This window comes from Cyprinus carpio, chromosome B12 (assembly GCF_018340385.1).
Source record: "Cyprinus carpio isolate SPL01 chromosome B12, ASM1834038v1, whole genome shotgun sequence".
In the NCBI taxonomy this organism is placed as follows: domain Eukaryota; kingdom Metazoa; phylum Chordata; class Actinopteri; order Cypriniformes; family Cyprinidae; genus Cyprinus; species Cyprinus carpio.
In genome coordinates this window covers 15,189,816-15,203,199 of record NC_056608.1, presented here as the reverse complement: position 1 = coordinate 15,203,199, position 13,384 = coordinate 15,189,816, and the positions used below count along the sequence as shown (strand labels likewise).

Here is a 13,384-nt window from a genome sequence, read left to right as displayed (position 1 = left end):
TGACTCATCTTATGGCCAGCTGCGTATTATTCATCATTAGTGAGGAGATAAATAGAGCAAAGGTAAGAGAAAAGAAAATCAAAATACATGCAGAGTGCTTCAACTAACAAATCAACCAAGGACACAGCCACAGTCTGACCTTGTGTGTGTGTGTGTGTGTGTGTGTGTGTGTGTGTGTGTGTGTGTGTGTGTGTGTGTGTGTGTGTGTGTGCGTTTATGTAAGAGCTTGAGGGAACAAACACAGACCTTGCTAAGGATGTAGATGACATCTCCTCTCTGGAAGGCCAACTCATCGGGTCCATCAGCTTCACAGTCCCACAAGCCTTGGTAATAATTTGCATAATCTGAAGTCCCTTTATTTAAAACACAGAGATAAAAAAAAATAATCATTTTAGTCAATTTCTAGCACCTCTCTAATAAATGCACATAATCTATTTACCAGATTTTTCAGTCCACTCTTCCACACTGTCAGTATTTTCATCATCTGAAAAATACAGAGGGTCAGAGGTTATAGAAATACAGAACAAGTACTTACATTAATCTTTTGGCATCAGTCTACAGCAGCTAATAATGCTACACCTTCCATGCAAATTCAACTTCTGTACCTCTGAACTTTTTCATAAGTATATTAAACAATATGTGTGGTGCTGGCAGAACAGCCAGGTCGTGTTTGATATATAGGGGAGGTGCCAGGCTGGGTTCGATGGCTAGTGTGTTTCAGGCAGACAGGCATTGATTCTGGGCGTGGCACCTCTAGGTCTATAAGGTGACAGTGATAGCCCAGCTTTCCGTCTCCCACATCCATCCTCACGCTGTCAGCCTGCCGATAAAACCACCGTCCAGCAACCCTATACTTCCCACAGCACAAGCTTGCCCTGAGCTTCCAGGAACAGCATGGGGAAAAAAACCTGTAAAGCTAAAGTAGCCCTTTACCATATGCGCAAGTGCGAAATATACATCTAAAACCTGTGTTGGAATCTGTTGCATGAGGCTTAATTGAAAAAAAAAATTAGCATAGTCAAAATGTAAAATGATAAGTGGATTCTGAATCTCAAAAAATTTCCAGTTAAAATCAAATGTTTTATAGGGGTGTCACGATTTCGATTTTAAATCGAAATCGATCGAAATTAAGTCACAGTCCCATTTGTGGTAAAAATGTTTTTTTTAAAAAGTCTCTTATGCTCACCAAGACTGCATTTATTTGTGAAATATCATTACAATTTATAATAACTTAACTATTTTAAAATATAATTAATTCCAGTGATGGCAAAGCTGCATTTTCAGCAGCTATTACTTTAGTATTTAGTGTCATATGATCCTTTAGAAATCCTTCCAATATGCTGATTTGGTGCTCAAGAAATATTTGGTTATGCTTTGTTTTAAGGTGTCCTTGTTACAGTGTAATTATGCATTTAAGTACTGCATAATAATAACTAACTACATGTACTTACTATATGTGAGCCTGGAGCACAAAACCTGTCATAAGTCGCACAGGTATATTTGTAGCAATAGCCAAGAATACACTGTATGGGTCAAAATTATCGATTTTTCTTTTATGCCAAAAATCATTAGGATATTAAGTAAAGATCACGTTCCATGAAGATTATAGCAAATTTGGTACCATAAATATATCAAAAACTTAATTTTTGATTAGTAATATGCTTTGCCAAGAAATTCATTTGGACAACTCCTCTTCCTCATCATCATCTAAGGAGATGAAGTTAGAGCTCAGATCGGAGAAAAGCCATAAACAATCATTAACACCTAAATGATGAAAATGACAGCAGACATGTATAAATCTCAATTTTGCACACTCAGATTTAAAATAGTTGTATCTCAGCCAAATATTGTCATGTCCTAGTAACCATACATCAGTGGAAAGCTTATTTATTCAGATGATGTATAAATCTCAATTTTTAAAAGAAATTGACCCTTATGACTGGTCTAGGTGGTCCAGGGTCACAAATGGTTAGGGTTAAGATTAGGGTTTGGGTTAGGGTTAGGGTTACTTGCATGTAATTATGCATCATTTATTGTTATTATAATAGTAAGTACATGTAACATGTGTAACAAGGACACCTTAAAATAAAGTGTTACCAAATATTTCTTATTATTATCAACACTAAAAACGGTTTAATATTTTTGTGGAAACTATGATTTTTTTTTTTTTTTTTTTTGAATTATTAGTGAACAAAAAAGTTTAAAAGCACATCATTTATTCAAAAGGGAATTCTTTGGTGACAACATAAATGTCTTTACTGTAACTTTTGATCAATTTAATGCATCCTTGGTATTAATTTCTTAAAAATTTCTTACTGACCCCAAATGTTTGAATGGTATGATTAATGAGATTAGTTAATATATCAGCACTTTTTAGACAATGTCATAAAAGACCTGCTCAGCACTTTTCCAAACTGAACATCTGAGAGGCGTAAGAAGATGAGAGAGAGATGAATGCAGGGCGGAAAAGTGAGAGAGGTGGTCACTCGATCCGCCATCTGTGGCCAGCTCAGCTGCCCAGCACACATGGCAAAGTAAGGTGAAAATGACAGCACTCCAGAGTGATGTATTTCTCCTCAGAGATCTCATTAGGTCCTCTGAGGGTCCTGCTATCACTCTGGGTGACCAGATCTTGATATATATGCTTTTATTGATGGTGTTCAACACAGCAGAGTTAATGATTACAACCTCAGTTACTTTGTTCCAAAATCCCCTCAAAAACTGATGTCAGTATTTTTTAGTATTTTAGTATTTTTATGAGGATAATCCAATATTAAACCCTGTTTTTTTAAAAGGGCCGAACAATAAGATACATTGTTTTTTTTCTGTACCTGGAAGAACTTCATAAATGTCCTCTTCGTCCTCTTCTTCATCTTCTTGTTCCTTCCATTCCTCATGGCTGCTTTGGGGGGTTTGTCCCAGATTCTGGGTTGTAACCGGTGCAGATGCTGGCCCAGGACGTGGTGGTGGAGGTGTGGTAGCTCGTTCAATGTCATCATATGTCTCTTCCTCTTCTTCCACCTCCTCTTCCTCATCATCATCAAAGGGGATGAAGTTAGAGCTCAGATCTGGAGAAAAGCCATAAACAATCATTAACACCTAAATGATGAAAATGACAGCAGACTAACAAGACAAATTCCTTGTGTTGTAAACGTACTTGACAGTGAATCTCATTCTGATTATGTTAATCAATCCACATGTAGTGGTGTCCCAAAAGTCTGAGACCACTAGTGAAAATGCTTCTATTTTAATCAAAAATAAAATAATTGATAATGAAATATTATTATATTTCCCTACAGTATCACGTCACTCTCTAAATATTGGAGAAAAGCCATGAAAGCAAATATTAACACCAAAATAATGAAAATCACAGTAGACAAATAATATCTACACTTAGTGGTGTCCCAAAAGTCTGAGGCCACCAGTGACTATTTTGGAATTTCCTAATTCAATGCTTTTTATTACAAATTACATTACCTGCATAATTTAATTTGAGTGAAAAGCTGCACTAATATCATGAATTTCATATCTTCATAGACTTTTCTTCTTGGTTTGTCATTTTGCTTTAATGACAGTGGGACTCCAGACACATTAACTCTACAAGTTTGCACTGATGATCATGTGATCCAGCATGATTTCAGAATATTTGTCACAAATTTGCTTTGTCAATAAGTAGTACATAAATATTTCAGAAAATTAAATATTAAAATAATAAAACTATTTTTAAAAATCCTAAATCATTGAAATTGTGGTTTAAATCCAACTTTGAATGATTGTCAGTGTGTTCCCACATTTTTGGACCTCAGTGTAGCTTTGGAGAATTCATAAAAAATAATATCAGAAATTTAACACTGTGCAGAAATCTGGGGTGGAAAAAAGTGTTAAATTTGATAATTATTAGAGTGTTAATATTAAATGATGCTTGTGCCATTTGTCTGTATGTACATGTGCGAAGGGGGGTGGGGAGGGAGAAAACTATCTCAGGAGTGTCCATTACTTCCCGCAAATCAGAGGGCCGCACTGAGCCCATTTTAGAGTGGCGAGGGTGCCTCAGATCTGTCTCAGATGAAGTGAGGGCCTGATTGCAGGTGACTGAGCTCTGTAACACAGGCTATCATATCCTCACTGCCTGGATGCCAAGCAGGACCAGATCGATGCCCCTAAAGGATGACCGGGCAAATCCCAATCAATTTCCTGTAAAGAGCGCTGCGCTACGGGGAAGAGGAGGCAGCTTGAAGCACGTTGGACTCAGAAGCTTAGTGACGTGCTGCATGAGGAGGTCTAGAGACTATCTTATTGGCTGAGGCAGGAGGAAAGTTATTGGTATGGCTTTTTTTTTTTTTTTTTTTTTTATAAAACTGCCCTTTTCACCTCAAGATGATCACCATGGTGCTTGGATCAAGTCAGATGCATTCAGCATAATATAATATACTGTATGTTATGTATTCTAATAAAAATGTATTTCATATCTCACATACCCTTAAGAACAAAATTGATCTGGTCCACCCATTCCCTGGCCTCACGGGGACTGCTGGCAGTGAACTGCAGAGAAAAACTATCATTGTTGATTTGAAGGCTATTCCCATTCTTCATTGTAAAAGATGACTGAATACAGCTACAGCAATGAGCAATGTGAGTGTGTTTGTGTGTGTTGAACCTGGTAAGAACGTCTTCCAGGAGCGCTCAACTCGAAGCATGAATTCTTTTTGGAGTCTTTGCGTAAGCTGGGCACCAGCTCTGCACTGTAGCCATTAATATAAAACGAGCCCTTCTGCTGCTTGTCTGAATTCAGAAGACAAAATCCAAGATTCTCAATATCTCTGTCTTTGACATTCATGTCCTCAGTAAACAGGACAGTACATACCTTTCTCACTCCCGAAGTAATAAAATATGGTGTTGTTTAGCACACACCATCGCTTTTGCCATTCCATACTGAAGAAACTGTGATCTGAAAAAAGAAAAAGATTAGAAATGCTTGTGGATTTTATGTGACTGTGATGCTTTGATTTTAAAGATTCCTACCACGTCTCTTCTTCTCCACGTAGCCTTGCTTTAGGATGTTACTCAGGTCCTGTGCAGCCACCAAAGGGATCTCATCAAAAACTGTCAATCAGAAATCAATATAAATAAATAACACACTTACTCAAACATGAAATAAAACACTTATTGTTTATACAATGAAAATAATTTTATATATATATATATATATATATATATATATATATATGTATATACGGTTCAAAATTTTGTGGTCAGAAAGATTTTTTTTATATACTTTTGACAGAAGTCTATTATGTTCACCAAGGCAGAATTTATTTGAAAACTACAGAAGAAGCAGTACTTTTGTGAAATATTATTTCTGTTTTCTATTTTAATATATTTGAGAATGCAATTAATTCCTGTGATGGCAAAGCTGAATTTTCAGCAGCCGTTACTGTAATCTTCAGTGTCACATGATCCTTCAGAAATCATTCTAATATCCAGATTTAGTGCTTTAAAAAGTAAAAAAATAAAAAAATAAATTATCTCTCTCTCTACATATATATATTAGAAATAGAATCTTATTTAACAATTTATTAAATTACTGTCATACTATCACTTCTGGTCAATTTAATGTGTCCTTGTTGAATAAAATAATTAATTTCTTTAAAAATAAAATCTTACTGACCCCAAACTTTTGAATGTGTGTGTGTGTGTGTGTGTGTGTGTGTGTGTGTGTGTGTGTGTGTGTGTGTGTGTGTGTGTGTGTGTGTGTGTGTGTGTGTGTGTGTGTGTGTGTATATATGTATGTATATATATATATATATATATATATATATATATATAATTTATATATATATATGTGTGTGTATGTATGTATGTATGTATGTATGTATATATATATATATATATATATATATATATATATATATATATATATATATATATATATATATGACCCTGGACCACAAAACCAGTCAGTAAAGATCATGTTCCATGAAGACATTTTGTATTTCCTACTGTAAATATATTTAACTTAACTTAATACGTAATATGCATTGCTAAGAACTTCAGTTGGACAACTTCTTTATTTGGCTTTCAGATGATGTATAAATGTAAATTTCACAAAATTGACCCTTATGACTGGTTTTGTGGTTCAGGGTCACACACACACACACACATACACACACACACAGATATTTGTAAATAAGTTACTATAAATGATAAATATATATATTTGGGTGTAGATGATGTACAAAGGTGTACCATTGAGCTTTTGCACCGCTAAAATAAAAAAAAAATCCTGTCACTGTAAGGTGGTATAACCTCCAGGTTTAGGGAAGAGGGGGCCCAGCCCACCCATAAAAAATTGTCCCGGGCCCCTGATGGCACTGCTAATATGATGACAACTGTAATAAGAATATATCAAAATCTTGTGCAGGGCTTGCTGCACTTTAATCTGCACCCACGGATCTATTTTTAGCATGTTTTCTAGGGCATATGAGAGTGGCAGCGCAGGCGAACAATTTGCTGCAAACAGGGAAACGAGACACAAATCCTCACCCTCACGATCTAGCTTTCATCAACTTCAAACCTCGAGAGCTAAAAGAGAGCGTAGGCGACAGGTGGGCCTCTGGGCACGCTACCAGACTTATTTAAAACTCATTTAGACATGAGCAGATGCTTCCTTCCCTGCACGCTAATGTCGAAGTAATCTCTGTGGCATCTCTTCTCTTTGAGCTAAGGCTGCCATTCGATGCATAAAACAGACAGCGTTATGCAGTCAACTGTGCAGAGGGCTGTCTTGAACTTGTCATTGGAAAAAAATGTCAGAAGAACAACGATAAGCGCAACTGTGATGTGAGTGGTGGAAATAACAGCTTGGAGAATCTAATGCCTCTATAAATAAGACTCAGCTCATCAAGCGCACCCAGTCTGCGTGACATCATCACCATCGAGCTATGTTATGTGTCCAGTTTATCAGACAGATGACCATCTCGCAGAGAAGCCCTTTGACCCTTACTCACATTCACGAACACACATGTGCCTTTTCCGTACACACGGCCACATCTACGTCGTCATAAATACAACTGTTTGTCAAGGGTAAGTTGATGTATCTTCGAAAAAAACGGAGGCCTCGGTCCAGCCACTTCTCTGTTCATTTTTCTCTTTGTGCGCTTTCATCCCGACACCTTTTACTCCCCTCATCCATCCACATCCCCCTCTGTTCATTTATCTAAAAGGTCAAGCCCCGGTAATAGTTCAGAAGAAACAGAATAAACAGAAGAAATGTGAGAATGGCGTACAATTAACAGTCTCTCTAATCTTCACACACCTACTGACAACCTTCTTCCTCAGGCCTTGCTGTCTGACCCCATGGTGCGGTCGGAGACTTAAGCAATGGCAAAATGAATGGCGAATTTGTGTTCAGTCATTCTTCACAACCTACGACCTGCCCTCCTGAGGAAACCAAACAAACAGTGGGTGTGCTTCTGGCCAGTCACTATATTCGTGATTCTTCCACAGGGTAGCAGTGTAACCAAACATTTCACCTACAGAAAAAAATGGCATGTTTTTCTATTCTGAACTGTTTCCAAGGGAACCCAAGATTCTGATTGGCCGAACAGATGCAACATTTAACTTCAGTCATTTCCTTCAAACCAATCAGAGTTTGATATATTTAAAGCCTCAGAGGACAAAAAGCAGCCAAAAATCCAGTGAAAAAATCAAGAGCTTGAACTTTTACATTTCTGCCTGTTTCTTACATTGTCAGTCTCCTTAGATTCTACATGTTTTTATAAACATGCACATTTGAAACAATCATAAACAAAATCATTTACCTCTGTAGAACTATTAAAGTGACAAAAAAAAAGTGCACGTGGCATTGGTCTTGAGGATTTTCACTTCGCCTATAAATTGCATTTTTAATTATTCAGAGCGGTGAGGTTTCTTAACTCTCACCCCTTGCATTCTCCCTCCTTAATTAGCATAAGACCAATCATTTCCATTTAAAATGTGCTGTGGATGTTTATGAATATTTCAAAGTGTTACATCACCATCGTTCTCAGAGGCTTTGTGCTGTTAGGCCTTTTCCGACTTCATTTATTTTGTTTTCTCATGTTGTTCTTCACCAACATCAATTATTCTGAAGTATTCACAGACAAAAATAGAGCATCAAAATGTATCAAAAATCATACATCAGAGGACTTATTTAGTTTTCGCTAAGCAGACGTCCAATTCCAAGCTTGATTTTGTCAGTAACTCATGACAAGAGGCACACAAATATGTGGAGATGTGGGGAGCAGAGAAAGGGAGCGACACAAAGCTAATGACTCTCCTCCAGGCGCTCTCCGCGGCTGCTAGACGCTTTGTGGTGATGCATGGCATGGCCTCTGCGATGTGGCAGGACGAGATTGGTGGAGTGAGGCATTGAGCGTGCCACGCAGAGGGACGTTCATCAGTGCCACGGCAGCAAGAGAGCAGGGACTGATGCCACGAGAGGAACTCGGCGGGATACGGGAGAGCCAAGAGATCCCTCGGCCCAGCCTCCCTCCCCCTCTTCCTGCAACATGGAGGTAGGCACAGCTCCAAGTCACACTACTCCTGTCTCTGCCTGCCACTCCTCACAGACTCGTTCTGCAGAGAACCCTTTTGTAACAATGACATCGAAAAATTTGACAGTGAGAGCAGCAGGTCTCAAATGAGTGGTGAACAAACAACCTCATTTAGTATTTAAATAATTACCGTTAGTCATAAGCTCATTTCAGGTGTTCATATTGGATAATAAAGCTGGGCTCTGTGCGCTTTTAACACCCTCACCAACATGCATAATACTGTGCTCACACAGGTGATGTTATGAGCACAGCAGGTGATCCGGCTATAAAAATCTGATTGATGCTGTAATGATCCGAGGAAGTTAACGTAAAACACCATTAAATAGCATCACAGTTGAGTAGCTATGAGTCAATGACAGGGCACAGTCAGCAGTGATAGATGCAAAGGCCTGTCGAAGACAGAAATGCAGCAAAATGGAGATTTATTTATACATTTAAGTTTGTTTTCATTCAATTTTTTAAATGCCTGACAATGGTCAAGTGATCAAAATGTTACATTAAATATAGTATTTTTGGTTATGTGCGTCTTTTCTGTTTATCTCTTCATGACATTGGTAATTATCAAAATGCACTGATCAAATTATTAAATATCTTGGGAAGATTGCATGTCTGGATTTCAGGTGTACCTTTACATTCCCGAACTCGACCATCGACACAATACAATGATTTACTGTGGACACAAAAGTCAAGACCACTAACATATTGATTGAAAGAGTCCATGAACGATTACTAACCGATCATGTGATCACATATGCATACTGTAGCATTCCGTTATAATGCACCAAATTTTACAAATAGAGAATTCTCAATTCAGATAGGCTGATAATTATTTTCATGTTATGGCTGATATCTGATTATTGGCTGATTTTAAAATTCTATTCTAATTTGTCTAAATAAATGAAAAATAAACACTACAATCTTAATTAATCAATTTTTAAACTACAACTGAATTTTGGTATTAACATAATATATAGTACAGTATGAAAATGAATATTAATTTTGAGGACTTTTAAGAGTTTTATTAAATTACTGGAACACTGATAAATGAAAAAATTCCTACATCAAGCAATAAGCCAAAAAGACAAGAAGATGCCTGTATATACTGTACAGCATATAAACTGAAATCTGCATCAGATCGATGCCCTATCCATGTCTTCCAGTTACGCACCGTGTGCACAGGACACATGGGCCTGCGGATGACCTCGGTGTGAACCTCAGAGATGAGGTGAAGCAGAAGGCACGAGGGTCCCTGGGGGACTGAATGGTGAGGAATGCTGATCAGAGAGAGATGGAGAGACTGGAATTACTGCGCTCTCCTGTACAGCACTTGATTAGAAAAAAGAAGCACTCCGAGCATCCTTAACCCCCTGTACTGCACACCAATACCCAACTGCACACAGAGAACAGCAAATTGACACATTTTTCCTCATTAAAGGCAAAGGCAGTGGCCTCTGTGCAATCCCTGCGCACAGCAAACATTAGGAGGGTGAGAAAAAAGAGGGAAAGGCATTAGGGAGGGGGAGCAAAAGACTGAGAGAGAGAGAGATCCCTAGGTGAATGGCTCAATTGAACATCACCTCTCTAAATTGTCCTTAACAAGAACTGATTCGATTTGAATGAAAAGGATCTGTTATTCACAACATGAGACTTGAAATCATGCAGCCCCTGAACAGTTTTGCAGTATTACTTATTATTTACAAGATTCCAGGATGGACCTTTAGCCGGCCTCTGTTTAAAGGCGCAATTGTGGGCTTCACACATGATGTGGGAAACCATTTAGCATGCTTTAGTGCCACAACATTGTTCCTTTACTGACGAGCCGCACCATACAAGAGGAAAATTTATAGTCTGGCAATGAGCAGGGAAAGCAAAGGGGGTCCTCCGTTGAGAGACTAGAGCTCTATAAATTTTACCCCCATATATTATGACATCCATTCAAAAGTTTAACTGCAAATACTATAATCCTGAGATGGCAGAGAGGTGGACTGGGGTGCGACAGCCAGAGAAGATATAACTCGAAAGCAGTGTCATCATCACACACGGCTGCGAAGAAAAATGAGTTCGGCGAGATGTGGAAATATACTTAAACTAGTGGAGCAGAGGCATGAGAAAGCCTGAAATTTGGTGCTGTCGGTTATAGCCAATTCACAAAGAAAAATGAACACGACATGAATATACAATAAAAATGAGTGTGTGTTTATTTCAACCAGAATTATGAGCAGATTCCTGTTTTTTTTTTTTAATCTACAAAAAAAAAGGAAAAAATATGAAAGGATGTTCATTTCACACAAGAAAGTAAATGTGACTGCATACACAGATCTTCATCTAATAAATTTGTATTTAACAAAATTAAGATATAAATACAGATTAAATGTTTTTAATAAACTACCTACATTAGACAACATTGTGGCATTAAATGTTTTGGAGTGTATAATTCAGCCATTTATTTAATTCTTTTTAAATATAGCATTGCATTGCTTCTGCTGTTTCTATCAGCCGTTCAATATCATTTTGGATCCATTTACAAGACACTCTGTCACAAGCAAATGTTTTGAATGTGGGGAGAAATTGAGACATTCCTATAAGAGAAGAAAAAAGGGTTGAGACGGGGAGTGTTGTATTTCGGAATGAATTGTAAAAACATCAGTTTAACCAATTAGAAAGCAACTACAGTGCTAAATTATATACCACCACCCTTTTAAGTCTTTACAAATATAAGGGATTTGCAGGACGAAAAAGAGGTAAGCGTGTATAATTTCTTCTGCCTTATAACTGCATTAGATCATGTTAATGGATGCTAAACAACTGTTATCATCTAATAAGCAGTTAATTTTGTTTCATTTAAAATATAACATCACACACACAACTTTTCATCTAGGTGTTTAAAAAATAGGCCTATATAAAAAAAATATATATAAATATCATGATTAACCAGACGGGTTCGTAACACTTTAGAGTCTGTTTCAACTGGACCCACAAAGACTGCACAGAATGAGACAACAGACCACATTTATCACAACCAACACACACTGCCTATTTGGTAGAATTGCTCATCTGTTTTTTCTACATTCCTTTTCAATTTTATATGCTAAATAATATTGAAATAGGCCTATTATTTGTGTAGCATAACAATAATAAAATAAAAATTTAAAATAAAATGTTATAAAAATGTTTTCTTGTAGGATACTTGACACTAGGCTAATGTTCAAGCAAAATATAGTCCTAATCATCCTATTAGAGCTATCGATTTAATTAATTAAAAAAAAAAAGCATATGAGTGCAGATGATGTCTTCGACGGTAAATATAGCCTATGCCTAGGCTATATTAAAAAAAAAAAACATCAAAAATCATAAAGGTAAAGGAATACTATTGGACAATTCTGTAGTTTTACGTCTCTTCTCTGCTTGTTTATTAGGTTTTCTTTGAACAGTTTTGATGCAAGAACGATGAAATATGCCAGCGGACACGTGTCGACTGTCTGCGGAACGCAAATCAAGATTCATGATATCGAGCATCGATCACATTAGGAATGCAGTACGGTCGTAAAGTTTGACGTGTTTGTTAACGCTCACATACATGTGTGCCACACAGGTATTTATGACCGTCTGATAAACTCCAGAAAACTCCTATTGTGGGTCTGTTTTATTTAACTGAGAATGAGTGAGTGAAAATAATCAGATTTCCAATTCAGAAAAAAAAACAACACCAACAACATGAAATTCGATAGTAGGCCTACTAAGTGATCGCCTAAAAGTGTCGTTTAGTTTATATAAAACGTGTAAATATCAGTAGGATTGCTTTAGTTTGAGGAAAATGGTAAAAGCTCAATTTAAAAAGTCCACCAGGGGGCGCGTGTTAAGTGAAAGTGAATGGCGTTCTCTGAAGAAAACTGAACTTTGACAACACTGACTGTAAAATAATTCAGTAGGCCTATATATAATATATACATAAAAAGGAAAAAAACAAACAAAAACAATCTAACAACTAACAGAACATGACAACGAATAAACATTTAAAATTAATTCAATTACATCCTAATAAAAGTTGTCTCTGTTTCTCACAAATGTTTATTTTAAGTGTGTATTTAGGCTTGTAGGATAGGCTATCTCGATTTTTTCAGGTTTTAACAAATACTTGCTTGAATTGATTTCTAGTAGGCCTATAGGCTAACTATTATAGACATCGTTGACATTTAAAAAGATTTTTTTATATTTTCATTCATTCTACCATATATAATCAATAAACTTAGTTAACTCAAGACCGTGATTTTTTAATTCAGTCACCGCGGGATGTTTCGACCTATGCAAAAATAAGACATCACAAAATATAATTTTATTTCAGTAGGCTACTAGTAAATCGGATTAAACGATACATTTATAAATAGTTACATATAGCCTATGGGCTCAAATTAAGCTATACATTATAGACTAAATATTAAATATAGCTTCAGAATAATTATTTTTAATGCTAAAATATCAATCAGTGGCGTTGTTTACTGCATTCATTTTTACACCCTAACTATTCTGTTAAACAACTTTCGTTTCCAAATAATAATAATACTAAGCTAATAATAAAAACATTTGGCCCACTTTACCTTTGCCGATTGTTTTATATATATAAATTTTTTACATGATTTCCGGATTCTCTTATTTTTGAGAAATTCGTTTAGAGTTTAAGCTAGGCCCGTATGCATATATCAGAACAATATTCAATAACCAAAATGAACAATTCACATTCGAAATACTTTCTAAATACCTTCATGGTAATTTGCTCATAAATATCGCGCAGA

At 36.5% G+C, this 13,384-nt stretch overlaps 1 protein-coding gene across 1 annotated transcript in view; it reads right to left on the bottom strand.

Annotated features, from left to right (window-relative positions):
- The window catches only part of skap1 (src kinase associated phosphoprotein 1), a 28,996-nt gene that overhangs the window by 8,469 nt on the left and 7,143 nt on the right, over positions 1–13,384 (bottom strand). Inside the window, exons 5-11 of the mRNA XM_042735592.1 lie at positions 5,023–5,103; positions 4,865–4,948; positions 4,658–4,782; positions 4,479–4,542; positions 2,832–3,068; positions 440–484; positions 247–353 (exon numbers count right to left, since the gene is read on the bottom strand). Coding sequence (XP_042591526.1) covers positions 247–353; positions 440–484; positions 2,832–3,068; positions 4,479–4,542; positions 4,658–4,782; positions 4,865–4,948; positions 5,023–5,103 — 743 coding nt within the window. The remainder of the gene's footprint in view (positions 1–246; positions 354–439; positions 485–2,831; positions 3,069–4,478; positions 4,543–4,657; positions 4,783–4,864; positions 4,949–5,022; positions 5,104–13,384) is intronic.